Raw genomic sequence first — 27,557 nt, forward strand, 5'->3', positions numbered from 1 at the left:
AGTGCCCCTGACCATCATCGAGCGCATTGTCTTAAAGTGCGAATCTGACCAAAACTTTGTGGGCATCCAGAGGACCCTACAGAAGCAGGAAATCTTCATCCAGAGTCCAGGACCTAGGGATCAAGTAACTTCTAACCAGAGATGTTTGTTGTTCTTTGGCGCTGAGAAAAAAGGGCCAAAACCACAAAAGCGTGCTGAATCAAGGAGAAGCCATCTCGATTGCTGCCGCAGAATCCTGCCAGACGTCCTCCCTTTCATCACCGCAACCAAGGACCTGGAACAAGGGGCTGCTACACTGCAACTGGAAGGCCTCCAACTGGAACAAATTCTTCAGTTCACAGGTACTGTGGGGCTTGGGGTACATCTACCTTTTGCCAGTTGTGGTGCTTCCTAGCTTGGGGAGGGCTATTTTACCCTCTTTAGAGTTGACCTCAACTCACTTGCACTAGCCTTTCAGCTTGTGCTTCTTCAAGGTGGCTACCCTTGAGCTTCTATGATTTTATATTTGAACTATTGACATTTTCCTAAGAAAGCATCAGAACTCAAATAGTTTATTTGAATGTGGCTGTCCTGGCTCCCTAAAGTTTAGTTTATTTATTTGTAACGCACACCAAGCCCAGAGGCATCTGGGCGCTTACAAGTTTCAACAAAGAATAATAACAAAGAGTACAGCCGAATGATACAAAGAGTTACATATATACATGAGATTATAGTATGATAGTGTTGCATTTATATAGCAGAAAAGAATTTACTGTGTTAAGAAATTACATACATATATACATGACAGGTCATGATTATACGACCAAAATGAGGTCTTGCTTATGGAGCCTTTCTTTGACCTTTTTCCCGAAGAGGAAGTAGGAAGGTTCCTCTCTTATATATTGGGAGGGCATTCCATTTCCTTGCAGCGAGGACTAGCAAACTAACCCCACCTGCTTGTTGTTGCTTGAACTGTGGGATGTTGACACAGTGTCTGGGCTGCTCTAGTGGGCTGTGTAGAAGTGTGGCGGGAGATAGTGTTGGACTGGTAAGTGGGAGCCTGATTGGATATGCACTTATGAGTAAGGGACAATGTTCTGAAGGCAATTCCTTGGTTAATGTTAAGCCATTTTAATATGTGTCTGGTTTCAGAAGGGTGTAGATTTCTAGGGAGGTTGAAGGCTGCTCTGACAGCATTATTTTGCAGAACTTGCATCTTATTGAGGTTTTGTTGTGAAGTGCCAAGATAGAGCGCATTACAATAGTCGAGCTTAGAAAGGACAAGTGCTCTTGCTATTGTGATGCAATTGGCTGTTGTCAAGGACGGCAGGCAGTGTTGAGCTTACAAGCGTAAGCGGAGGAGGAAGCCAGGGCGTTGGTTTGTCTTGTTAAAGTTAAAGCGGAATCGATGTAGATTCCTAAGGTTTTCACAACCTTCGAGACTTTAATTATATTGCCGTCCATGTTGAAGGATGTGAATAGCAAGTCCAGATGTTTCAGCTTGGCTGGTGAGCCCATGAGGAGCAGCTCCGTCTTATCGTCGTCAAGACAGAGCCCATGCTTTGCCATCCAGGCTTGTATAGTGAGGTAAATGTCATTGAGCGTCTTACTGTCTTCTGTGTAGTCACCAGTGATGGGGATGAATATCTGGGTGTCATCTGCATAGTTTGTATAAGTGACACACAGATAGTCGAGATAATCCAAGAGTGGCTTGGTGAACACATTGTAGCTCGTAGGAGACACGCAATACCCCTGAGCGACCCTGAAGGTGACTGGTGTAAGTGTGGCAGAGGCTGAAGGCGCAAAGACCCTCATGGATCTATTGTTGAGGAAGGATTCAATCCACGCATTTGCTTGGTCGGAGAAGTGTGCAGCAGATGAAAGGTGTTTACATAAAATTTTTAAGGTGCACTAGATCAAATGCCGCTGATCGAGTAAAAGAAGTAAGACTAATTTTCCCTTGTCTTTCAAAGTCTGCTTTTGAGACCTGAGGTTGTTCAGCACAGTTTCTGTCACTGCTTCAGCTTCCAGGCGCAGGAGTGGCACGAAGCAACCACCCCCTCCGCGGTGTTGGTGCTTGCAAGACAATGCTTACACAAGCCTCCAAGACCCCAGCGGGGAAAGAGGGTTTGGAACACGATGGTTGGATGGGTACTGCTGCAGAGGGTAACCGGAAAGAGGGCTAGGAGAGGGGAGGTGGATAGGTAGGATGACACAGGGTAACTTAACAACACCTGTATTGTACACACTGACCCACAGAATACAGTTCACATACACACAACACAACAAGGTATGCATAAATACACTTATCTCTGGTTGAGTGCTGGCCTCCTGCCTGTGCACTCTCAGGTCCTGTGTTAGGAGCAGTTCAAATGTTGCAAAGAGAGCTTGCATTACTGAACTGCATGTTACTTACACACGTGATTTCGAAGGCAAACAATGTTTATGCAGCAGCTAGGCTAATTACACCTCCCAAGACTGAGTTAATATGGGCTCATTCAACATAAGCCTAAGCGTTATCTACAAACTCCATGTTAGGTGGCTTAAAATGTATGAATGCACATGTGGGGCATTGCAGCCGCACGTGGCTCGGGTGTAGTTCGCCGCACGTGGCTGCAACTCAGCGTGCCCAAGGTTGTCCGTCGCACATGGCCAAATGACTGTGGCTAAACGTGCAGTAGTGTTTATCTTCCGCATGTGGCTAGGAGGAATAGTTTGCGGCTCTCATATCAGCTGCACATGGCTACTTAGCATGCAAATGGTACTCGCTAAACTAGTGAGTGTTCTATAGGCGCCTGCAGGCGCTTTGCGTGGAGGGTGAGGTTGTGGCTATGAGGCGCTACTGGTGTGGTAACTTAGCTTCTCTGGAGCAGGGGGGGATGTGGCTAATCTGGGCTGTGCCCCCCCCTGCGTGTACCCCTTGATGCAGATAGAGCTTCTGTGTGCTCGCTTTCCCCTCGCAGCTGGTATACTGCGTTGCTGCTGCTGCACGTGACTGCCCGCCGCTCGCTTGGCCTCCTTAGTAGTAGCGTTCCTTAACTTTCGCTGGCGAGGGGCCGGAATAGTGGTTCTCTAGGGCGTGGCCCCTCTTGCTGGTCCCCGTGACTGGGCTACTGAGGATACGTCTGCTCCGGTCAGTTTGCTGAGCACAATCACCATGCTTTTGCTCTTCGCGCACATGCCCTACCCAACGTGGGTGTGTTTGAGTAGTCTCTGGCCCGGAGGCTGCTTGGGAATGTAGTTTGTAGGCCTTTCTTCCTACAAAGAGTACCAAGAAACTTTCTATAAGGCTGGATCATTTTCCTCTTGTTTTGCTTTGTTCTTTCGTGTTTTTTTACCTGCAGCTTGCTAAACAGTCCTGTCCACTCCAGCCAACATCCTGCATACAGAGTCCCAAGCCCTGCGTCCTGACAGTTTGTGTTCCATATCTGGGTCTGAATCCCGATTGTCTAAGGCCTAAAAAGTTGTTGGATTCAAGGTATTGCTGTATTTACAGATAAGACGCACGGTGCAAAATTTTTAGCAGGAATGGTACCGTCGTGGTGTGTCTGTAGTTTGATAGATTGTTGGGATCTAGGGATGTTTTTTTTAGTAGCGGGAGTACCCACGCATCTTTAAGATTGTTGGGTACTATGCTAGATTTGAATGAAGCATTAATGACAGAAGTAATGAAAGGGGCCAGTTCCTTCCTGGCCTCCTTAATAAGAGGAGCAGAGGCATGTGTCGCCCTGCCAATTTGACGGTTTGAGCTTAAGAATGATGGTTCAACCTCTTTGATAGAGAGGGGAGCAAAGTTAAATTGGGGCTGTTTTTTCTTGGAAGAGGATGTTCGGTTCTGCAGGGGCTCAACATTAGTAATAAGTTTTCTTAGTTTCTATCTTGCTTTGGAGCAAGGTAATTTTGTCCTGGAGTTCATTCTGTATGTTCGTACACCAGAGAGTATCTTTGGGGCCGGTGATTCTAACTCTTTCTGAATGTTAGAGTTCCTTAGTGTTGGACTTAGCTTTTGTTATGCGGTCATTATAATTCTTTTTTTGCTTGGACAAGGGCTACTTTGTAGTTGAAAGAAGCTGCGTGAAGTTCTCCTTATTAACTAAAGATGGGGTGCTCTTCCATAATGCCTCAGAGGTTCTTTTCAATTTTCTAGGAGACTTGAGGTGAGGGGTGTATCAATTGTTGAGGTGAGCTCGAGGTTTAGATTTGCGTAGTTTAAGTGGTGCAATTGTGTTGATAGCCTTGAGAATGGTTTGATTGTACAGGTCGACTAGTGTCGTGGGGTCTGATGGCGTCGTGGTGGGGTAAGTGATTGGTTGAAGTAATGATATTAATTTCTCAATGGTCAGATTGTTTCTAGTCATCATGGCTGGTACTTGATTTTGTGGGGTAGGTGGCGAGGATCCTTTAATAGTGAACAAGATTATGTGGTGGTCAGTCCAGGCACATGGTGTGTTAGATAGGATATCGGTTACAGTTTAGGTCGGCTAACCAATAAAGGGTTCTGCCTTTAATGTGGGTAGGTTCTGTTATACGGTGAGTGAACCCTAGTTCTGTAAGGGTACAACTTTTGTGGTCTTAAGTTGAAATCACCCAGGCTAATGACTTGTACGTTATCTTTAGTATTGGTGGATAGCAGGTGTAAGATGATATTTTCTAAAATGGTGGTCGGTAAATTTGGTGGATAGTAATAGTGGATGTAGATGAGGTGGTTGTTAGTTTGATAGATAGTAATTCTGTTGAAGGTTGGTTATTGATGTTTCTTAGGCCTAATGTGGTTTTATAAATTAATGCGATATCTCCTCCTTTAGAAATATTAGGATCTCTGTCAGTTCGGATGATGGAGTAGTTGTCTGGTATAGCGAAAGCAAGAGATGGACCTGAGGCTGTGTGAAGCCAAGTCTCAGTGATAGAGATGAAGTCAAGGTCATGTATTGTTATAAAGTCAGCAATATCGAGTGCGTGAGCAGGTAGGGATCTGGCGTTCATGAGGTTAGCTTTAATTAGAGGTTGTGTGATGTTCTTTTTACCCTTAAGAGGCCTCTGGCTATGTTCTGAAGCAGTGCGTAGGATAGCAGGGTTGGCTAGAGTGCAGGTTCCAACAGTAATGTCTTTGAAGATGGGGGCATTGTATCTCCTTCGGAATCTAGAGCGGAGTCTGTGATTTCTAAATACCGTGGAGCATGGTAAAAGGGACGGTGGTATTGGTGTAGTTGGTTGATGTAGCTGGTTGTCAGTATAACAAGGAGGAGTGATAATATGTGGTGATGCTGTGGTGTTGTAGGGGTGTGCCTTGGTCAAATATGGGGCTTTAGGTTCAATGCATATGCCTGGAGGTGGTAACCTTTGTTGGCTGTTAGGTTCGATGTGAAGACATGGTGGTAGGAATCTTGATGGTGGTATAAGGGCTATCGGAGGGAGGCTAGGCGCCATGGTCAAGCAAATAAGGAACGCTCTCGGATTAGTGTATGGGTCCATCATAGGTATCAAGGGAGGACTGACTATGGTGAGTACTACTATAGATCAGTTCAAACAGACAAGGCAATTAAGGATGATGGCTGTCGTTGGGTGAGATAAATGTATGGTTAAGTTCCAATTGAGTTGAGCTGTATTAGCTATAAGTGCGCAGTTGAGATACGACTTTAGGCTAGGTTATAAGTGGTGGGCTAAAGGCGCCCTTCTGAACCTATTGGCTTTGGCAGTGTGTGTTCACTTACAGGTTTTAATTTTTGAACCCTATTCTTTCTGGGATAAAAGACTGCCTACTTCCCTCTAGGAGAATGTAACTGTTTTTCAAAGTAAAAAGTATGTTCGGATCTAACTCTACCTTTTCCCGCCTTAGATCTCAATATTGTAATGGTGATCACAAATAAGTGGTATTACTGATCTCAAATGACGTCACTCAATGTGCTGGAATATGTATAACATATGAAAAGTTGCTCACCTGCTTTATTGCTCTTGTTGAAATTGAATCCTTACTTTGGGATTAATGTTACTACTAGTTGCTGCTTTTTTGTCTAATTATCCTTGTGTATATATAAATACATATTTATACTATAACTTTGTGTGCGTTTACTTGGATACCTGTATTTACTGATTTCCTTGTACAGCTCACACTACCCCTCTTAAGATAAGCCTGGCTGCTCAGTCACACTACCAACTTGTGTAGTACAGGCCTATATTAAAAGGTGGGTTACCTAATACCAAGAGAGAGGTCTTGTAAAGCCCCACACCAGTTGGACTCTACAAATTCTTACCTAACACTCCCTATCAAAGAAAACGCTGCCTTTCACACCAAGAGCTCACTCTGCCAGAGGTACAGGAGCTACTTTGGCTTTTATTGCAAATGTCCCACTAGATGCCATTTGCAAAACCGCTACATGGAGTTCCATACATACCTTCACTCAGCATTACTACATTGACACACATTCTAAAGCATATTCAAAGGTGGGACAAGCAGTGCTAAAATATCTATTTGCTGCCGTACCTTCTCACAACCCACTGCCTTCTCCTGATACTGCTCGCTAGTCTATGCATAGCATGTGATCTAAGCAGAGCCACAAGCCTCAGAAGAGATACATTACTCACCGTAATGGTATTTTGAATGGATTGTGTCCTCCACCGTATTCCTCTTCTATGACATGTAATGTCCACAGCTGTGCTGCTTTGGAAACAAATTCGTCAGAGGGTGCCCTGCGTCGATGGTGTTGGGTCGCTGTCTCTTGAAGGCGACGCATCGGATGTTATAAGTAGCACGACCGGTGCCCGAAGCCTCAGTTCTGTTTTTTCCGCAAACATGTTTGCTTCGTAAAACTCGGCGCACCTCATGGTTACTGTCAAGTTACTGTATTATGTCTTCTTTTTCCACCCCGTAGTCTGGCTTCAATAAATGTCGGGACCGCAGCTCCAAGATGTCGATTACGGATCTGCATAGAATTTGTCTGTGGTTCTTGGGCGAGGACCACGCGACGGACGACTACTCGAAGTGCCAGTCGTTGACTGCTAGTGCCTTGCGGTAATGTAAGGGGAAGTTGAAGGTAGGAAGGGTGTCCCAACCCCATAAATCCAAGTCAGATGGCAATTCGACGGACTAGTCGAGACGGGACTCTCCTTGCCGGAAGAAGTCCAAGCGCTCCAGGTCCAGCAGTGGTTCGCGCCACTTGTCCTCTTTGTCGCGGCGGTCCAGGAACCAACGTCACCGTTCACCTTCCTCGTCCTCTTCGGACGACGCCTCCATGAAGAAGGTGACCTGCCCCACTTAATCCTCAACCCCGGAGTAGTGGGATGCTTTCCGGCTGCAGATGTTGAAGTTCTTTCAATCCCATGGCACAGTTCCGTCCGCGCCGTCTTATGAAGCTGGCAGGGAACGGTCTCGGCCAGATACTCATGCGCCTTCTGTCCCGGGGGATCGGCATGATAAACACCGGGAGCCTTTGAGGCCCCATTCGGACAAGGCATTGGGTGGTCACCACAGACTTTCCAGGTCGCGGTCTTAGTCTCTGGCGAAACCTGTGAAATCCTCAACACCCTTGAAGGTGTCGACGCAGTCTGCGCCATGCCCGTTCTGTGCATCTGCTGGGTCTTTGCTCCCGGTCAGGCCGTCAGCGCCATTCTATTGCTCGCCAAGAGTGCATGGACAGTTATTTATCACCAGTACATTTGTAGAGCTGAGCAAGTACTTTGAACGCAGGTAGACGGAACAATAACTCACAACCAGACACGCAGTTGGAGAATAATGAGCACTTATACGGCTATTTATTCATAGTTAAGCATACATAAGCAACAAGTGATAACACAGAAATATATTACAGAAAAGATAGTGAATTAAAAAGAATACATCACCATGGGCGTAACTGAATTCCTCATCTCGCCAGAAGCGGCTGGAAGACCCCGGTAACGGCCAGGCCGAGAGCACAACAGCCTACAGGAAGGTCGGAACAAGGCATCCCCCCTCCGACTGAGTTCTTTGTGTTTTTCCCGCCTGACCTTTCCAGAGCTCCGCATATACGCCCTCCTCAAAAGGGGGGGCAATTTCTCGAACCTTCTGGCATTAGCGCTTGCGCATTGATGAGTAACCGTTGGTTGCCGGCTGGGCCTACCGACAAGTAGCAAAGCGCTTCCCTCTCCTAAAGCACCACAGAAAACAACTCCATAACTCATCTTCAACCTTGGCACGGGATTTACCTTCTAAACGGGTACCAGCCGGCACCTGTGAATCCCAGCTTTCCCAGCGCAGTGTCCTTGGCTGAGGCCTGCATACCAGGCTCAGCAACGAATAACGTTGAAAACATGTTTTTCAGCAAAGCAAGTGCAGCTTTTCACTGAGGCATGGAATAAATATCCATTATGGCTCTGAGTTCCCCAGAATGCACTGCGCACCAGCGCCATGTTTTGGCTCAAGCATCACAGCCATCAACGCCATCTGGGCCGAATTTACCAGTGGCGGTCCCTGTGACTGTGGACCACCCGCCCCCCGTGAGGAAAGGCTACTTCTAAGTCTGTGAAGGCTGTTAGAGAAGAGGTGTACTCCTCTTCCAAGGAAGGACTTCTTTAAGTCTCTCCAGGACATTTGAGGACAAAGAAAAGTCCAAGGAAGAGGTTGGGCCTTTCGGTCTTCCATGTCGGACTCCTGGTGTTCCGGAGTGTCATTTCTGAAGATCGGATGGAGGATCTGTCAGTCTTTGCATGATGCCATTGGCCTCGATACTTCCCCTGAGATGGAATTTAGTAGGCCGGATCCGGGGATCATGCCGACTCCTCTTATCGAGATTGATTTTGAGTTGTGGAGTACCTGAGCTTGGCCAGGCCTTCGGTGCAGTTTGATCAAGATGATTTTCCAGATATTCTGGATCAGGGTCCTTCCAGTGACCTGGTGTTGCCATTTCATTCGGCATTGCAAAAAAAGGGTGGCTGCTACTTTGAACACCCCGGAGAGTATTCCGGTGTTGAATAAATCATTAACAAAGAAATACCGCCCATCCTGTAGTGATCGCAGCTACCTGTCCACACACCCCACTTCGGAGAGTTTGGTGGTTCAGGCAGCTATGGCCACCTCGAAGCAGGCATCGTACCCTACCATCCCTCCTGACAGGGATAATAAACGCATGGATGGATAGGCACACAAGGTATTTTCTGCGGGGAGTATGACGTTGAAGTCGGCCAACTCCACCTGTGCCCTAGCAAAGTTTTTGCACACTCTGTGGAATTGCATCTCTTTAGTGGCTGAGCATATTCCCGAAGGGGAAGAAAGGAATGGCTTTCTTGCCATTGTAAAAGATGGCAAGGATGCCATGTGTGAATCCCTTCAGTCTGGGTTGGACACTGCAGATAGTTTCAGCAGGTCCATGGCCACGAGCACCGTGATGATTGATTGATATTTTATTTCTATCGCGCTCGTACACAAGTGTTTCAGAGCGCGACAAGGCAAGGGGGGGGAACAGGGGAGAACAAAACAGCGATCTTACTAGGCCCAGTGACATTGAGAACGCGCAAGTGCATGGGAGAGGGGGGAGAGGAAAAGTGCATGGAAGAGGGGAGAGGTGGAAAGTGCGAAGCAGAGAAGAAACAGATAAATAACAATAAATAAATAAATAATAAAGGCAACAAACAGTGGTAATGCAGCCAGCAATTTGCAAGCGCTAGGTTTAAGGCAGCAGACAGGGTAGGTCCGATAAGTGCAGGAAGAAAAAGGGGGGCTGCATGGGTACAGATACAGACCCCAGTGCAAGGGGTGGCACGGAGGCAGTGCGGGAGGGTGGCAGGATGAGCAGGTACCTGGGCCCAAAAGACAGAGGGTGGCCAGGTGCACGGTGCCAAGAGAGAAGAGATCAGCAGGGGAGAGGGGCAGCGAAAGCAGAAGAAAAGAGGAGGGTCTTGAGGTGCTTCCGGAACGGGAGATGGTTCTCAAGTTTTAGAGTGGCAGGGAGGCTGTTCCAGAGGGAGGCCCCAGCCGAAGACAGAGATCTACCCCCAGCTTGTTTCTTAGAAAAACGACTGACCCTGAGTGAGTTGGAGGAGCGAAGAGCTCGAGAGGGGAGGTATTTGCGGAGGGATAGCTGTGAAGGTATTTTGGACCCAGGCCCCAGAAAGCCTTGTGGACAATGCAGAGGGTTTTGAATTTAATCCTTGCATCCACTGGAAGTCAGTGGAGAGATTTCAGAGCTGGAGAGATACGATCCCAGGGCTTGAGGCCAAGGACAAGTCTTGCAGTCCTGTTCTGGATTAGTTGCAGAGGACGGAGAGTAGAGGCAGGTAGATTTAGAAACAACGCACAGATTTGCGTGGTTTCAGAAGTCAGGGTTTGCACCAGATCTGCAAGCTTGTCTTTTCAACATGCCCTTTGACGGATTGCATCTGTTTGGCTCAAGGCTGACGAGAGCCTTGCAAGGTTTCAGACCGCCAAAGCCTCTGCCAAATCTTTGCGCGCAGCTGTTCGACAACCTCTGCCTTTTCATCCTAGGGGACGGCAATGGAGGGCTTCCTTTCACTACTACTGCACATTTGGAAGGGCGAGAAGGATGGCCAGTCAGAGAGGCCAATGTAAGTTTCCTCGTGGTGGGATGAGGTAGAGGTGCCAAGGCCGCTCAAGCAGCAGCCTCTTTACCATCAAGCGCTGCTGCTGCTCTTTCAAAATCGCTCTGAGGCCTTGTCTCATTGTTCACCGGTAGGGGGTAGGCTGTCTCAGCATCTAGAAGAGTGGCAAGACATTACTTCAGATGCATGGGCTCTGGATGCAATTGCCCACGGTCACTGCTTTCCTTTTCTCCGACGGCCTAGCGACAATCCACGAGGGAAGCACTCTTTGAGGCTTCCGGATTGGCTCCTTGTGCAGGAGATTTTGACCCTGCTGGAGAAAGGCGCTATAGAACCAGTGTCTGTGGCGGATACTTGAACAAGTTCCTCAGGAAGGGTGAGTTCAAGATGGTCATTCTTTCTCAGATCCTTCAGGCCCTCCAACTTCAGGATTGGTTGGTGTTATTGGACCTGCAGGATGCTTATTTTCATGTGCCGATCCATCTCAAGCACAGAAAATACCTGAGGTTCGCAGTTGGCGGCTTGCACTATCAGTTTCAGGTGCTACCATTTGGGTTGACCGCCACCCGAGGGTCTTCACCAAGCTCATGGTGGTGGTGGCAATGTATCTCAGGGGGGTGGGGATTCACGTCCACCCCTACCCGGACGATTGGCTGATCAGGGCGTGTTCTTCCGAACAAGCCTTGGATCATCTCAGCGTCACCTGCCACTCCCTTCACAAACTGGGCTTCTCCCTCAATTTCATGAAGTCGCATATGACACCTTCCTAACAGCTCCAGTACTTCGGGGCTGTGTTGGACACGTCCTTGGGGATGTGCTCGCCACCCAAGGTGATGGCTCAACACATTCTTCAGATGGTCTCCAAGTTTCAACAAGCCCAGAGTCTTCCAGCTTTCGAATTCCTAAGGTTGCTTGGCCTCATGGCATCCTGCATGTCTCTGGTACCGGAGGCCCGGCTGAGAATGCGATCCCTTCAGTGGGCTCTTTGGACTCAGTGGTCCCAGTTCTCAGGCAAGATGTCGGATCTCCTTCATGTTCCCGTCAAGGTCTCCCAGGATCTTCTGTGGTGGGCCAGCGAGGAAAATCTCATGAAAGGGAGCCTTTTTGGCAACCGTGGCCGGAGGTAACTGTAGTGACAGGACAATTGCCTCACGGTGTGGGGTGCTCATGCCAACAATCTGACCATCAGCGGTCGTTGTTCTCCATCGGAGTCCAAACTACACATCAATGTTTTGGAGCTGAGAGCAATCTGGCTACCACTGAAGGCTTTCCTGCCATCTGTATGGGGAAAGAATGTCCTGATCATGACTGACAACACGGCCATGCATTACCTCAACAAGAGAGGACGTGTAGGGTCACTCCTTCCGTGCAGGGAGGCAACGCGGCTCTGGTTCTGGGCAATTCAAGAAGGAATCTCCCTAGCGGCGGTTCATCTGGCCGGAGAGGGGAATATGGCGGTGGACACTCTGAGCAGGCAGAGCGCAGTATCCCACAAGTGGGAACTAGCTCAGGAAGTCCTTCAGGAGATCCTCTGGGGAACCCTGCAGGTGGACCTGTTGGCGACCGGTGCCAACCGGAAGTGCGACAGGTACTGCTCGAGGAGCTCTAGGAGATGCGTTCATCATGGATTGGTTGTGCCCGCTTCTGTACGTGTTTCCTCCGATCACAGTCATTCCTCAAGTTCTCAGGAGGTTACGACGGTTCGGGTCCCGTATGATCCTCATTGCGCCGGATTGGGCCAGGAGAGCGTGGTACCCTGAACCTTCTAGACATGTCCAACTGTCCTCCAATGCGTCTTCCCCAAAGATCTTCTCTCACGAGAGTAAGGTCGCATCCAGAGGTCAAGAGACTCAACCTTCACGCATGGTTCCTGAACAGTTGGGATATAAGGATTGGGACCTCCCGGATGACATGATGGAGGTGTTGCTTGCAGCCAGCAACAAAGTCCCTGTACCGTTGCTGTTGGCTTAAGTTTTGCGACTGGTGCAGAGGAAAGAATATTGATCCTGTTCAGTGCTCAATTCCGGCAGTACTCTCCTTCTTACTTTCTTTTGCCCACAGGGGCCTTCAAGTGGGAACCATTAAAGGTTACCTGGCAGCGCTTTCTATTTTTAAGCACTCATCTGAGGAATGCTCCTATTTTAAGACTCCACTGATCACTCAGTTTCTGATAGGGCTCACAAATGTGTTCTCGCCGTCGCCTTTTCAGGTGCCGGTCTGGGACCTTAATTTGGTCTTAAAGTTTTTGATGGGTGCTCCATTTGAACCTTTGCACTCTTGTCGGTTGAGATTGTTGACATTTAAGACTGTATTCTTGGTTGCAGTTACCTCTGCTCGTAGAGTGACCGAGTTGCAGGCACTTTCTTCTAAGCCACCCTTTACTTTGTTCCACAAAGACAGGGTTGTATTGAGAGCACGTCCGTCCGTCCGTCCGTCCTTCCTTCCTTCCTACCTAGGGTAGTGTCAGAATTTCATTAAGCCTGCTATCCTCCTCCGCATCCTAGTAAGGACGAGGAAAGACTCCTAGGAGGGCATTGAGCTTTTATCTTTCTAAAATGTTCAGGTTCAGAGTGGACGACCAGCTCTTTGTGGGGTATACTGGACACTGAATGGGCCAGGCTGTTTCTAAGCAGACCTTGTCTAGGTGGATCATCCTCACTATTTCAGAATGCTACAGGTTGCTGGCAAGGATCCTCCTTAGGGCTTGCAGGCTCATTCCAACAGGGGCATGGCTACATCAACAGCCCTGCAGAGCGGTGTACCGGTAAAGAGCATCTGTGATGCTGCAACTTGGTCTTCCATACACACGTTTGTTAAGCATTATTCCCTGGATACTGCCCATGCTCCGGATGGTAAGGCGGTGCTTGCTCTGCCATTTAATTGGGTATGTCTAAATTCTTCTCCCTCCTCCACTCATGGATACTGCTTTGGGAGTCTGTCATAGATGAGGAATAAGTTGGAGGACACAATCCATTCGAAGAACAAGTTACTTACCAACTGGTAACATTCTTTCGACTGGATGTTCCTCCAACATATTCCTCATTGTCCTCCCAGCCTACCCCTCTCAAATGTTCCATGTCATTACAGCGTTCGTTCCAGCAAGGTTAAGTGCAGTCAATGCTTTATTATGGGCAGGTGTGCCACATGTTGTGACGGGGGAAAAAACATGAACTGAGGCTACGGGTGCTTTGCGTGCTGCTTATAACATCCGGTGACAGAGGCCTTTGAGTGATATCAGCCAGACGCCATCGACGCAGGGCGACCTCTGGCGAAAAAAATTCCGAAGCAGCACAGCTGTGGACATTACATATCATAAATGAGGAATACATTGGAGGAACATCCAGTCGAAAGAACGTTAACAGTTGTTCTTCTGATGCTTGGATTCACATGTGCCCACCCTTCCTTCCTTCCTTCTTGGAGTATATGGTGCTTAGATGGCTTTCTGGCTTTATCACTTCTTTTCTGCTTTATTACATCTGTGGTCACACTACACTTCATACTAACCCATGTCAGAAACAAACCAATCCTTGATGCTGAAGGACCTTGGTACAGTGGATGTCACACTAGGGATAGTATTACTGACATGCCCTGTTGACATCCTGTTAGGGAGAATTCTCAGAAATGTGCTAATTCCCTCCACCTTAGAGACCCCCCAGCAACTTTGCTGGATTTTGAGGACTTGATTTTTTTTTTACCTGAAGAGAGTGTGACCCTTTTTTCCCCACACTCATGTATTTTAATGTGATTTTGTACACGGTTTCTTTTGGTAATGGAGTCTGACAAACTACATAGGCATCATATTTTACATTGTGTCACACAGCACTCTCAGTGCAGTGGCCCAGGTAAGTCTTTCAGATTTCCCAAGGTTTAAATACCTTCTCATGGTTAAACTACTGTTTCCAAGAGCAGTAAAGTGAAATTGACTTTACCTACATTTGTAACTTTCTAGACCTAGCACACACTACCTTACAATAGGGTGTTGGAAGGTTTACCGAGTATCCCCTTTGTCTAGCTTCTCTTGTAATATTTTGTATGTTACCTTTTTCACACTGAATGGCTGGTGGCAGTGGTTTCGTTTCAACTACCATGGTGTGCATTTTCCGCGGGCTGCGTTCGCAGCTGCAGTAAAGCACCCAAGGGTGCCATTTTTGTCGAAATGGCCCGGTCTTTTCTTGCCATTTCTTTGTGGAAAGGTCCTTCTTGAGATTTTACTCTGTGTGCCAAACCAGGTTTGGTCCCATAGTTTGTTTTGCCTTTGGCGGGATTCACAAGTGAAGCCCACCTCTGGCTCCAGGGTGTCTGGGTTAGGCGGGAAGTGAGGGAGATGCCCTAAACTCCCTGTGCTTAGTCTCTTAGGAGACCCAAACGCACTCTGTGATCGATTGGCCGGCTGTCTCTCCAGCAAGGACAACAACCCTGTTGGGTGAGTGACTGTTAGACTGGAATTAATGGGAGAGAACTGAATAAAAGGCTAGTCTTTTGGCTTGGAAGGCAGAGTCGACCACTGGACGAAGGAACCGAAGAAGAACTTGAAGAGGTTGCCTGCTGCAACTCCTGGACCATTGGTTTGCCCGGTGAAGCCTTGCTGTAGTGCCGAAATGGCAAGTTTGCATCGACAGAGAAGCCCCTGCAAGGACGACTTCTCCCCTTGTGTTGGTGGTACCAATTAACTGCAAAGTAAGCCACCTGGACATCCATCTCGGAGCTAGTTGAATTTCGACAGAGTTGCTGCTGGAAACTGTAAAGCCAGGGAGAGGAACACCAGATTGTGTACGTTGCTTTTAAGCTGGCCAAGAGCTCCAGGAAGATCCTCTGGACTTCCAGGAAGCAGGACTAACTGAGCCTGAGCCCCCTCAACAGAGTGTGGGACCCCAGATGCAGGGAAAGTCCATCACGACAGCCAGGAACCGCAGTGTTGCTATTTGCAGTAGAAGACGAGGAGCTGAAACACTGAACAGCCACTGAAAGTGAAGTTTGCCGGTTGCGAATTTTGACCATCCCAGTGCATTGAAGGAGTCCCCCCAACTTCCTCCCTCTTGTCCCCACGTTTGAGGCTCAGGAACAGTGAGACCTGCAGAGCTGCACAGGAACAGGAGTCTTCTGCTGCATCTTTTTTTCATCTTTAAAGGTACTGTACAAAGTCTGAGAGAACTTACCTCTTGCTGTAGAGTTGATTGCATCTTCTACTACTCACAAGTCTAATCAGCTTGTGTCCCAACATTTGATTCTTCTTTTCTTCAAAGACTTCAAAAACATTGTGCAAAGACTTTTCCATTTACCTACCAGAGGTGCTTCATCCCATATAAGACTTTGGCCCATTGACTTTGGCTTAGCCTATTGTATTGAATTACTCTTTCTGGGAGGATCTAAAAGTAATTGCCTGCTAAAGAATATTTGTGGTCTCTTGCATCTTCTAAATAATATTTTCTTTTGACATCTAGCTCCATGATTCTAAATGCAACAGTGATATATAAATGTCCCCAGCACCCTAGTAATTGAAGTCACCTGAGGGTGTAGGTAGTGTCTGGGGCCATCCCAAAAGGGTATCTACTGATTTAGTGATATTAAGAGTGTGTATTAAATGAAGTGTATTTGAGTGTTACTGTTATATTGCTCGCTTCTGAAGAAGGCTTATTCTAACTGACTGATACATAAATCAATAATTGTTTATTCAAGAAACATTGAGTGTAAAAGTTTATTTGAATACCTGTAACTGTAAATCTCTGTGTAACTCCATTACAGATCGCATTGACTCCTCTTGAGATGAGCATCGCTGCTCAACACGCTACCAAAACTGTGTAGTACAAGCTTATACCAAAGGTTGGGCTTCCTATACCTGTAGTCAGAGTTGTTTGTAGTGTTCCCAGAGGGTACTGCATATAGACTTTGCCTAACACATCCCTTTTCGAGTTTCGAAAACAAATAATGTAATACTCTGAGGCTACCACTAGATAATCGGCCTAAGCGTAGCATGTGAATCTAAGCAGATACAAGCATCATAAATACGATTACGCCAAGTAATGCATCATAGAATAAATAGGCTCAAACTCTACAAAATAGTTTTTTTTTTATTTACATGTCTTTGTAGTTTCATTTGGCACCATTTTTCTGCGTTATTTAAACCGGCTCTGCAGTGGTAGCCGGTTGACTGATGCCTGCTGCTTCAAGGTTACATGGTTTTAAGTTAATAGGTAAGATTGCCGTTAGATTTTGTCTTGGTTGAATTTTTTTTGTTGCTATACACCATTTTCCTTCAGTGCATTTTTGTTTTGGTGACATTTATTTTTATTGTAATTTACACCCATGTAGCATAGCGTCAGTCAATTGGATTTGTAAAATAGTCCTAATCGTGATATTTAGGTGAAATTGTAGAACTCTATATATTTCGTGTTTGTATTCTAGATGAAGAGTTGGTGAACACGAAACGCGTTGGACGATGTCATTGTCTGACTGGTCATCTAAACCCAGCAACCATTTCTGCTCTGTTTTACATAATTTCAATTGAAGCACATGGAATGAGATGTTATGTTTATGGAAACATTTTGTTTATGAATCTTTTTTCTTCTCAAAAACCGTTTGGTGATTCGTATGTAGTGAATGCTTTGTGAACTTACATTTATTGAATGTCATATTTATTGGTACATTCTGTGCAGTGTGCAACAAGTGTCTGTCACTCCATCAGACCTTTACTTGTTAGCATCTCCGAAGACCTAGAATTTTTCTTATACACTGATTAGTTCAATTGGCTCTTTAAATTGGTGAGCAGGGACACCCCTTTTTTCAGAGAATAGTCTCCTGGTTTAACTGCAAAGAGATCAGCGGGTTAGCAAAATTGCAACTTCATTCCTTGTCCATTACGTATCCATCGAAATATATTTCTATAACTAAATCCGTCAACCTGTTTCATTTTGCTCCACACAAAATATTTAGAAATTCTCATGTTTAACCAATTCCATGTGTGCCATCTTGATAGTTGACGTGTTCTAATTCATAGTGTGGGTACTAAAATTGTTTTCTATTTGTCATCCTACTGTGGCTTTATTCAGGTTGGACCAGGAGCTCGACTTTATTCTTTCTCAGCAGAAAGAACTTGAAGACCTTTTAAACCCTCTTGAGGAGTCTGTAAAGGAGCAAAGTGGGACAATCTACCTGCAACATGCAGATGAGGAGCGGGAGAAAACGTAAGGAAAAGTAACATCATTGATTATGTGTTTCTGGGGCCTTTGCTTTCAATGTTCCACATAAGTAGTGGAGCCCTTTCATTTTACGTTCCCCCTTCTCATACTATTTCCAAAACACCTGGTTAAAAAGAGAAAAGTTTAGGAGTAAAATATTAAAGCATTATTTTGGTACTGCCTGTCTCAACTTCCTCTGCATCATTTACTCATTTGTTTGACATTAAGATTGTATACATACAGTGTATACGCATTTCGAACAGACATGCCATATTGGCCCCATCACCACTACTACTTTGTTTTCTTTTTACACTACCACTTTTGAAACGGTACATCATCCCTTTGGCAAAAATATTTTTCAAACCAATGTTGATGGTGAGTTGCCAATAATTCCAGAACTTATAAAGATGCCTTTTAATTGTATGTTTAAAACCACATTTTTGTCATTGAAGCTCCTGTTCGTATTCCAAAATATAAAGCTTATTTCCCTGTGATGTGCCTTGTGTGCAGTACGCCTCCATTAAGGCGGTTACTAATTGTGCCATTACGCCTTTGGTTTCTGAGCCCATAGTGGTAGCTAAACAGACCACTAAAGAATTGGAATGCACAAGTGAAGAAAATATTAGATTGTCAGTCTGCTGCAAAGGTCTTTTTTGACAAAATTCTCTTTTAAACAGTTACAAGTTGGCAGAAAACATTGATGCTCAACTTAAGCGTATGGCCCAGGATCTTAAGGACATCATCGAACATCTGAATACTTCTGGAGGTCCAGCAGACACAAGCGACCCAGTAAGTATACCATCACCTTGTGTGTTTGTCTTGCATAAGGACCTTTTTACAAGGGATTGTTTTTCGATTTTGTTTTCGATTGTATCTTTTTACCGACCTTCAGTACATAGATACATTTTCTAAGTGACCCGGTTCTCCTTCTGATCTGTGCTGCAGTATTAGCATTCCAGTATACAGCCTGTTGCATTTGTTCCACTGCCATAAAGCATCATCTGGTTAATTCTAAATTCTGGAGAGCTCATGCCAATGATAAATATTGCCAATTTGTTCAGTCCCTTTTCTTTTTAGTGCCACTGAATCTCACTTAAACTATCATTGTGTGAATTAAGTTTGAGTTGCCTTCATCTCTTGGCTTGCCAATATACTCATAGCTCACAATGTCTTACTTGTTTTTAAATTTAATGTACCAGAGTCATCTGTGAATGATTCATGGCCAGCAGTAGCTGTTGAGTGGAGTGTGTATCACCTTGTTTTAAGAAGTGGGCAAGAAATGATCTCCAGGAGTTAGGCCCTGGTCTCTGCAGCGATTTACTGTTATCTATGGAGCAGATTTATTATCAAAGTACTTGTACTAAGGAATGTCATTTTAGATGTGTAAAGTATCAAAATACTGTATTTGTCAAGAATATGAACAAACATTGAGATTTTGTCAGAAGAAAATGTTTACCTTATGAAATTTTCTGTTGCGTCTTCATGGCACAATCTTTAAAAGGTATTATGGATAGATTAAGCATCAGAAGGTGTTTGCTAACCATTCTTTTTGTGCAATTTATTTCAGTGGGATTTATGATTTTCCAGTTAAGAAGTAGCAGGCCTAAGTGAATACATGGAATTCAAAAATGCTATGGGTCTAGCATAGTCGAAAAACCTAAAACAGAGAAGCCATTCTCTTAGAAAGCTGCATTAGGCTTTTTCAAATTTCTCTCTGTGGTTCTGGGAGACCAACCTGTAGTGAGTGCAGGACTTCCCACTAAGTTCACCCAAACTCTTACTGGGAAAGGTGGCAGAGCGGCCTGGCTTCACTCTTAGGAGATCAAGGCACGAAGGCACGAACACATCCACAAAAGGTAAGCAAAATACAAATCTAGTTATAAAAAAGTGAAGGTGCCAAAAAGGGGCGCAACTTGTACTTTAAACACAAATTACAATGTAGAAAATATTGATACAATAGTAAGCACTTAGTCACAGTTTAAAGTGGTATGACAAGTGTTAAACTATAAGACAGCCTTAAAAATTGAAAGGCCCTAAATTCAAATTCAAGATAACTTTCAACTCGAGTCTCTGACCCAGTGTTCCAAACATTCACAGATAAGTCATTGTTTTTATTTATGAGAAGTTTTTTAAATAGTTAGGAACGTCTCTCTATAGATTATAATGGGCCAAGTACAATAATCAAAGTTGCTTCTACAGTGTCATGACAGCTAAGTAGCACTTGCAGGTTTCTGAGCTGAAAACTAAGGCAGCTGGACAACTGGAGAGTCGAGGCCCTGACAGATGAGTCTCAAGTCCTGGTTACACTACAAACAGCAAGAGGAGGAATACGTGCAGTGAAAAGACACCGGCACTATGGAAGAACATTGCTGTTAAGGGGCTATTGCAAGGGGGTATGCATGCTGCCCCCGGAAGGCAATCTTCAGAAGACCATCATCTGTGTGCATGTCCAAGTACACAGGGAAAATTGTCTCATGACAAAGATTGCGATAGAGAACTTCCAAGGTTCACAAGCTCAGAGGTAGGTTATATTGTTGGGATTGGTTCTGGGTAGTGTTGGTTTTGGTCGCTGGTTGCAAACTCTCAATAACAGAAGAAAAAAGGGCCAGTATGTCCGCATCCTGTACAATGTACTACTATTTTCAGGCAGCACACAATGGAGAAAGTCGCTGCATCAGCTGAGCCTATGGCACAGTCTTGGAGTGACCCACACAGTGGATAAAATGCAACTAGGCAGTAACCAATTCCTCTGCACCAGCCGCCAGCTTGCATCAACAGCATTAGCAGTGCTGCCAAGTTACCATTTTAGTGACGTGGTGGGGCCTGCAGCACGTGGTCAATGGCCATGGACAGTGGCGGCCTCAGGACACTACATATGCCAATGCAAACAAGATACACACATGCCCCACAGGACCTCAGTACTGAAATAGAACTAATGAATTAGGGGAGTATCCCTGACTGGTTAGGGTAACTTAAAATTCAATCTGTGCGACAGCAAGAAAGAAAATACACCAGAAAACGTGTACAAATTAAATGGAAATTCTGCCTTATCGGGACAGTCCCCATTTGAAGTGATATCATGAGCATTACCAATGTCGAAGTCAACAGTATGTTATATCTCTCTCATAAGCATGTAAGTGATTTCAATCCAGCACTCACCCAAGTCAACGCCTGGCATGTAATGCACAACTGAAATCCTTATTTATTTTTGTCTAAAAGTTCTTTATTCTGAACGATATACCACTCATATCACGCCCCTCTCCTGGAACCCCCCGGGTAACACTGAACCAGGAATCAGGCTGGTTTGCAAAGTTAAAATATTTATTTATGCATTTACAATTTAATCACACTATGTTTTAATGGATACACAATAATCACCAATGGGGTGATGTAGCACAGAATAATCTCTTTATACACAAGGAGTAATAGTGAGCAAAACAATTCAGCACAGAAATAATACTTTTGTGTGTGTGTGTGTGTGTTCAGATCAGATAGCACTGTGGTTATAGGTTACCCCTGCACACCCCTCAATCCCCAATAGGCAATGTAAAGAGATAGGAGGAGAGAACAGGTTTTCAGGAATGGCAGAATTCAAACAGAATATCAATCCCACTGTTCCCCCACACAAGAGAAACGCAAGAGAAAACGGAATTGACTATCAAGTTGTCAGATTGGCTTTTAAAGTTATCTTAGAATGGACTGGGTAAAAACACTAAATATGGTTTAAATTGCTGAAATTGTTATAATTCTTATGGAAGCCACTTTGGATAGTTGCACACAAACACTAGCAATGATTTAATACCAAGAAACAATTTGAAATCTGAAAATTGAAGTTGGAAGCACTCAAAAGCTGTTTTACACGTATCAGAATTTCCCTAAATGAAAATTCGCGGCAAATTTTTCACTGCGCGATAGCGGGAGAACTGTAAGGATTTGGGATGCGGTTTTAGATGCGGTTTAAAGCTGTGGATGTTAGCTACAAGAAGTTGAAATTCTGTTTCTAGCACAAAAACTGAGGAAGTTATGGACGTTTTAGTGAAGGTTGTTTTTTTTTCGAGATAGGCGCAAGAATGGAAAACAGGAATGCACTTTTAAAATGACAAATGGGATTTCTTACACTAGAGGATGACTATGAATAAACGAATACCACACAGGAACACAGCCACTTGATCATGGTGACTGCCTGCAGAGGAGCTCGCCGTCTTCAGATGAAAAATTATCAGCGCCAAGATAGTTTTAACAATACTAGTACAGGAAGAAGATAGGATAGTTTGGATGGAGAGTTCAGACAATTCAAAATCATTTCGAACACAGGTTCTGAATACCAGATAGGATGGGTTTAAGATGGGGATTGACTATGGACAGTACATATGCTAGTGACACAGTTCTTTCTATAGATGCTCACTAGATATGTTTTTAAACGGAACCGTCAGGATTCTGGTCCGTCAACTTTCTGGTGAGGGAACTGGACCTGGTTTTAATACAGACTGTTGGGCACATCGGATTGGGCAGCGTCAAGGCACTCTGGTCACCGCACGGCACCAGACTGGATTGGATCTGCAAAGCACTCTGGTTCCAGTATGGCATTGGATTGGATCTGCCCTTCTTGGTTATGATGGAATTTATTTTCAGCATGCAAGCAGTACAGCGCAGCCCGGCTGTCTTTTGGTTCCCCTTAGAATTATGGGATTCTGGTTCTGGAATTTGAGGCTTAGCTGAAAATGTTTCAGCTATGCAGTGGGCCTTTCTGCTTTACCAAGTTTCTGGAGTCTGGAGCAAGGAAGATGGAAAGTTCAGCAGCAGGGTGCTCCGCAGCATCGGGATGGTGAGTGAATCTGTCTCTTGTCTGCCCTCTGCTGTCTCTATTTATTCTATGAAAAGGGTGTGTGTGTGCTGGTTTAGCCTAAATTTGCCCCTTTGACAGGCGATTGGTCAGAGTCTCCTCTCTGCCTTGATGGGAGGAGATAAACAGTGTGTCACCTTTATGGTGTGGGTTTATGAGGCTTAGAGTCCACCCCTAGCCTCTTGAACACAATCTACTTTTGGCACAATCCATATTTACACATGTGCAACCTGGATAACAATCGCATATACATATTACATATTTTGTGTAGCCGCTACTTCTCAAAACCCCGTCGCTGTGGGATCTTGTGCCTGCTTTTCACCGAATTTCGCCCTTTTCATCAGGAACACAATGTCCAATTTATCAGCAAATTTCTGCAGGTGTGCGTGTATAACATGGGCATAAGTGTATAAAGTTTCATACTTCTAGCAGAAATACATTTGGTGTAAAATCACATTTTCTGCCGTTTGACGTTTCTTTCCAGAACATGTCACACGATCTTTCCGCCTCTTGAAATGTGCAACCAAAATTTAGATTTACAATTCTGTTACTTTTGTATTTTTGACAATTTTAAGTGGTAACTTGGAAGTCTTTAAACAAAATGTTCCTTTTGAATGTTCAGCCACAGATGGCTGTTTGGGTCCGCCTTTTTGTCTCCCTTCAGTCCAGAAGCAGTCTCCTCCCTATTCTCTTGGCAGAGGCCATTTTACGACTGTCCTCACACCTAGCATTTCCTGCTTTGCAGTTTGACATTGTTTCATTCCCCACTGCAGACCAGGTTCTTCCCAAACCCTATAATTATCGCTTTGTTGTGATTTCCTGGTGGAAGGAGAGGCCTTGCCTCTGCGAGGAAAGCTGGTATTCCAGTTTGGAAGCATTAGCCAGCTTACTTTAATTGTTACTTCTGTTATTTTCCCTTAGCATAAAACAAACTTGTGGGATCAAATCACAGCTAAATACTTATTCAAGATTTTAAACCATGGAATCAAAACAATTACAAGATGGGTTACTCTCAATAACAGGCCTCTTAGATTGCAAACATTTGATTTCAGTTTATACATGTTTAAAGTTTAATAAGGCAGGCTATTGACAGCTGTCATTCAGGCGGCCCAGGGTACTGCACCCAGATTTTGACAGATTCACAGTCATGCTACTTTTGCTGTGGAAATCCCTTGATGCTTTCAGCTTTTCAGGACATTGTAAGTTCACAATGTTTTCTTACACTAAGTGAATTGTAGCACCTAGCAAGAATTGTGGATGTTTGAGAGTGTTTTGTACCGGCATTCTGCAGTTTCAGCAACAAAGAAACAGTGATTTAAAGCAAGATTTTGGGGTTTCCTTTAGCAAGGCACTGCTTTGTCCGTCTGTGCTCCATTTTCACATGTTGTGGAGCCCAGAGACATGTTTCAGAAGTGAGGTCTCTGTTCAACCACTGACAACATGCATGGCAGATTGGGCAGCCATCTTTTTGTGCTTTGCAAAGCGCGATTTTCAGAGGTTTTGGCGCGCACAAGGGTTTTGCAGCCATTTTACTATTTTTGGCACCATCAGAACAAAGTGATGCCGCATTGCAGAGCAAAAGGGGGTCAAAACATCCCACAGAGCCCCCCCCCCCCCTCATGACTTGAGTTTGACCGCCCGTCAAGGGGAAGTCGGGAGATTGGGATGTTCTTTCTTTCTTTGGTCCAGGTAGAGAAAGTCATCTGTTTCTCCCATCAGTGCTGGATCAACATGTTCTCCTTGCTGGTTCAGGATGGGAGTATGGAGCGATACTCCGGGCTCCTTGGGTCTTTCCTCCCAGTCCCTGAGTGGTCCTACTTGGTACTTAGAAATTCTTGGTTCCAATGCTATGAGACAGAGCAGAGCATGGTTATGGAAATTTCCCCACTAGTATTCATGTAGTGGGGCAGATTCATACATTGAATATAATTTACAATATTCCCCACTGTATTTAATAATGGTTTTAACAGGTGGAATTGTTTTAACAGTTGGATTCTTTTAGGTGTCCGGAATGTCCCCCTCTGGGTTTCCGGTTATTTCCTCTATTTGCCGCAAAGTATACCTGGGATGGCAACTGTTCAGCTGGTTTATGTGGACCCACTTGTCTTCCCCTTCTGCCAAACTGCCCATGGGGATGCAGATTTTCGACTGGTGAGATTCTGTCTACAATTTCAAAAGGACCCTGCCAACTTGGGAGAAATATGCGCTGTTTGGCTTGGTTCCTTTGGAAATTGTACAAGTAGACCCGGTCTCCTACTTGATATTCTTTTTTAGTTGTCTTAAGGTCATAGTGGGTCTTCATACTATCTGCAGATCTTTCTAGATTCCACTGAGCATAGGCAAAAGCATGTTGAAGGTGTTTTCTCATATTCTCAACATACAAGTTGTGGAGGCATTTATCAAGGTCTGCTCTTGGGTTCTGTAGAGCAGATGCTGGGCTAGCACCACCCTTTGTCCAGTCATCAGCTCAACGGAGACATTTTTGTTGCAGAAGAAGGGGTAGATCTGGTGGCCATCAGGACAAGGGGTAATCGAATGTCCCAACTTGGCCCAGAATCTGCCACAAACTTTTTTAATATGCTCACAATAGTCTTGTTGTATCTCTTAACTTCACCACTAGAGGCTGGCCGGTAGGAAATGCAAGTATCTCCCACCTCTTTTTCATCACTTCGCTGGTGAAGTGACTACCTCGGTCTGACTCAATCCTTTGGGGTAGTGCAAAACACGAGAAGATGTGATTGATCATCAGGGCAGCTGCTGTTTCTGCCTTGCCATTTGGGGCTGGGAGACATTCCACCCATTTAGTGAACAAGCATGTTACGGTCAACATGTGCTTGTTCCCCCTAGAGGAGCGAATCACGGGCCCAATGAAATCGACTTGTAAATCTCACCAAGGCAGTGCCATCCCCCTCTTTTGAAGGGGAGCACGGTGTGAGAGTGATGTTGGCTGAAATTGCGCACACACAAGACACCCCTTCAAGTATTGGTGGAGGTCCTGCCCCATGTGTGGCCAGTATGCAACCACTCGCAAGATTTCTAGTGTCGTATGAAACCCCCGATGACCGGCTGTGGCCACATCATGGGCGTGACTTAGCATCAGGCATGAGTTGGGGACCACCCCCTGGTCATGGTCAGCTATGGATCTCCTTACCAGCAAACCGTCTTGGATTCTGAATATTTTTGGACATTTCATCAACACTCTGAGGTCCTCTTTCCCTATGTAATCGGTATACGTCAGGGGAAGTTCTCAAGGTCCTCAATGTGTTGATAAAACTTACTAATTATTGGATCCTTTTTTTGAGCTGTAATCAAATCAGCATCTGGGGTCTCCTTAATCCTTTGTGCAGTTGAGAGTTCATTGTGAGCATTTGTCTGGGACCTAGTGATAACAGTGACCTGGATTTCCCCCAGCAGGGATTCGATCTCAAGTAGATCCCTCTTGGATGGCTCCGGTTTTGGCCAGCTGATCAGCTAGGTCATTTCCACTTTTGTCTGGTCCCTCTACTTTAGAATGACCCTTGATCTTTTTCTAGTAGATGTTCATCCCATTCGAGGTGACCAGATCATCAATATTTTGTATTAATTTTCCATGTTTCAATGGTTTATTATTAGCATGTAGCATGCCTCTGGTTTTCCAATTAACCAGGTGCTCCACGAACCCGTTCCGTACATAATCTGAATCAGTGATTATGACCAGTTTGTGGAGTTGGTGTTGTACAGCAGTGAGGATGGCTTGATGCACAGCCATCAGCTCTGCCACTTGACTTCTTCGGGGACCGATTTAGTACCCAGCTGAGGGTTCTGGGACATCATTCACCCATGCATTCCCTACGCCGGCCACAAGTTCCTTTTCCCCGTTGTTGTCAACATGGTAGGAACACCCATCCACATAGACAGTGGGCATTCCCTCACACTGGTCTTCTTCATAAATTTTTTGTGGGGAATTAAGGTACGCCTCCATGTTGTCCTTGATTTTAAGGCCTTCGTCCTCGAGACAGTTTTCTCTGGCACAATCATGCAAGTCCTCCTGGATGAACGGGCGGTAATTCTTCAATGCCCACACCGTTGCCAGGAGTGCCTTCTCACAATCGTTGAATTTTTCCTCCACAGAGGATAAAGTCTTATTCGCATAGGCGATTACTTTATTGACTTTGTCATGCTTTTGATATAATACTGCAGTCAAGCATGTGTTTGAGAACCCAGTCTCCAAGAAGAACACCTTGTTTTTGACAGGGTAAGCTAGGCAAGGCGCTTGTGAGAGGCTTCTTTTGAGTTGGCTTACTTCCTCGGCTTGTTCTGGACCCCACTCCCACTTGACCACGTGCCCCTTCAAAAGATGGATCAGGGGTACTGTGATCTCTGCATAGTTAGTCCAAGGAGGCTCCTTAGTTCCTGCAGAGTTGTGGGGTATTTTATTTTCTGGAGGGCTTCAACTTTCTTTTCCTGGGGACAGAGACCCTGAGGAGTTATCTCATGCCCCAAGAAATTGACACGGGTTCTGCTCCACTGTGCCTTCTGAAAGGAGAGTTTTGCTCCGGCAGCCCTCAACTGTGTCAGGACATAACGAACTCTGCTAGGTGTTCCTCCACAGTTGAGCTTTTGACAAGAACATCATCTACATAGGCCAGGTTACCCCATTCGCCCAAGTCGGGCGTGGCCTTGTGTAGAAAGATGTTAAATTCATTGCCGGAGTTGATGTATCCGAATGGAGTCCGAGTCCAAATATACCGCTGCCCCCGAAGGTTAAGGCCAGCTTGTATATGCCCTCCCAACTGAAAGTTAGTCCAGTACCCATTGGTCAGGTCAATGGCAATGAATTCCTGTGACCCCTGGATCTGGGCCAGCCCTTGGTCAATGTAGGGAAGAGGCCATCGGGAAGTATGGACCTGTTTGTTGAGCTCCCTTAGGTCGGCACAGAGTCTCCACTGGCCGTTTGGTTTAAAAATCCCCAGAACCGGATTATTGAAGGTGCTGTGGACTGGACGAATTATCCCATGGGACTCAAGGTTCTTAATTATTTCAGTAAGGGGCTC

The 27,557-nt window shown here is 45.4% G+C and overlaps 1 protein-coding gene across 2 annotated transcripts in view; it reads left to right on the top strand.

Moving 5' to 3' along the window:
• The window catches only part of NUP62CL (nucleoporin 62 C-terminal like), a 724,508-nt gene that overhangs the window by 524,225 nt on the left and 172,726 nt on the right, over positions 1 to 27,557 (top strand). For both annotated transcript variants that reach the window (XM_069613059.1, XM_069613058.1), the window contains exons 10-11: positions 17,553 to 17,687; positions 18,359 to 18,470. In XM_069613059.1, the coding sequence (XP_069469160.1) occupies positions 17,553 to 17,687; positions 18,359 to 18,470 (247 nt within the window). The remainder of the gene's footprint in view (positions 1 to 17,552; positions 17,688 to 18,358; positions 18,471 to 27,557) is intronic.

The sequence above is a fragment of the Ambystoma mexicanum genome, chromosome 5p (assembly GCF_040938575.1).
Source record: "Ambystoma mexicanum isolate Mex_15411 chromosome 5p, UKY_AmexF1_1, whole genome shotgun sequence".
Taxonomy (NCBI): Eukaryota; Metazoa; Chordata; class Amphibia; order Caudata; family Ambystomatidae; genus Ambystoma; species Ambystoma mexicanum.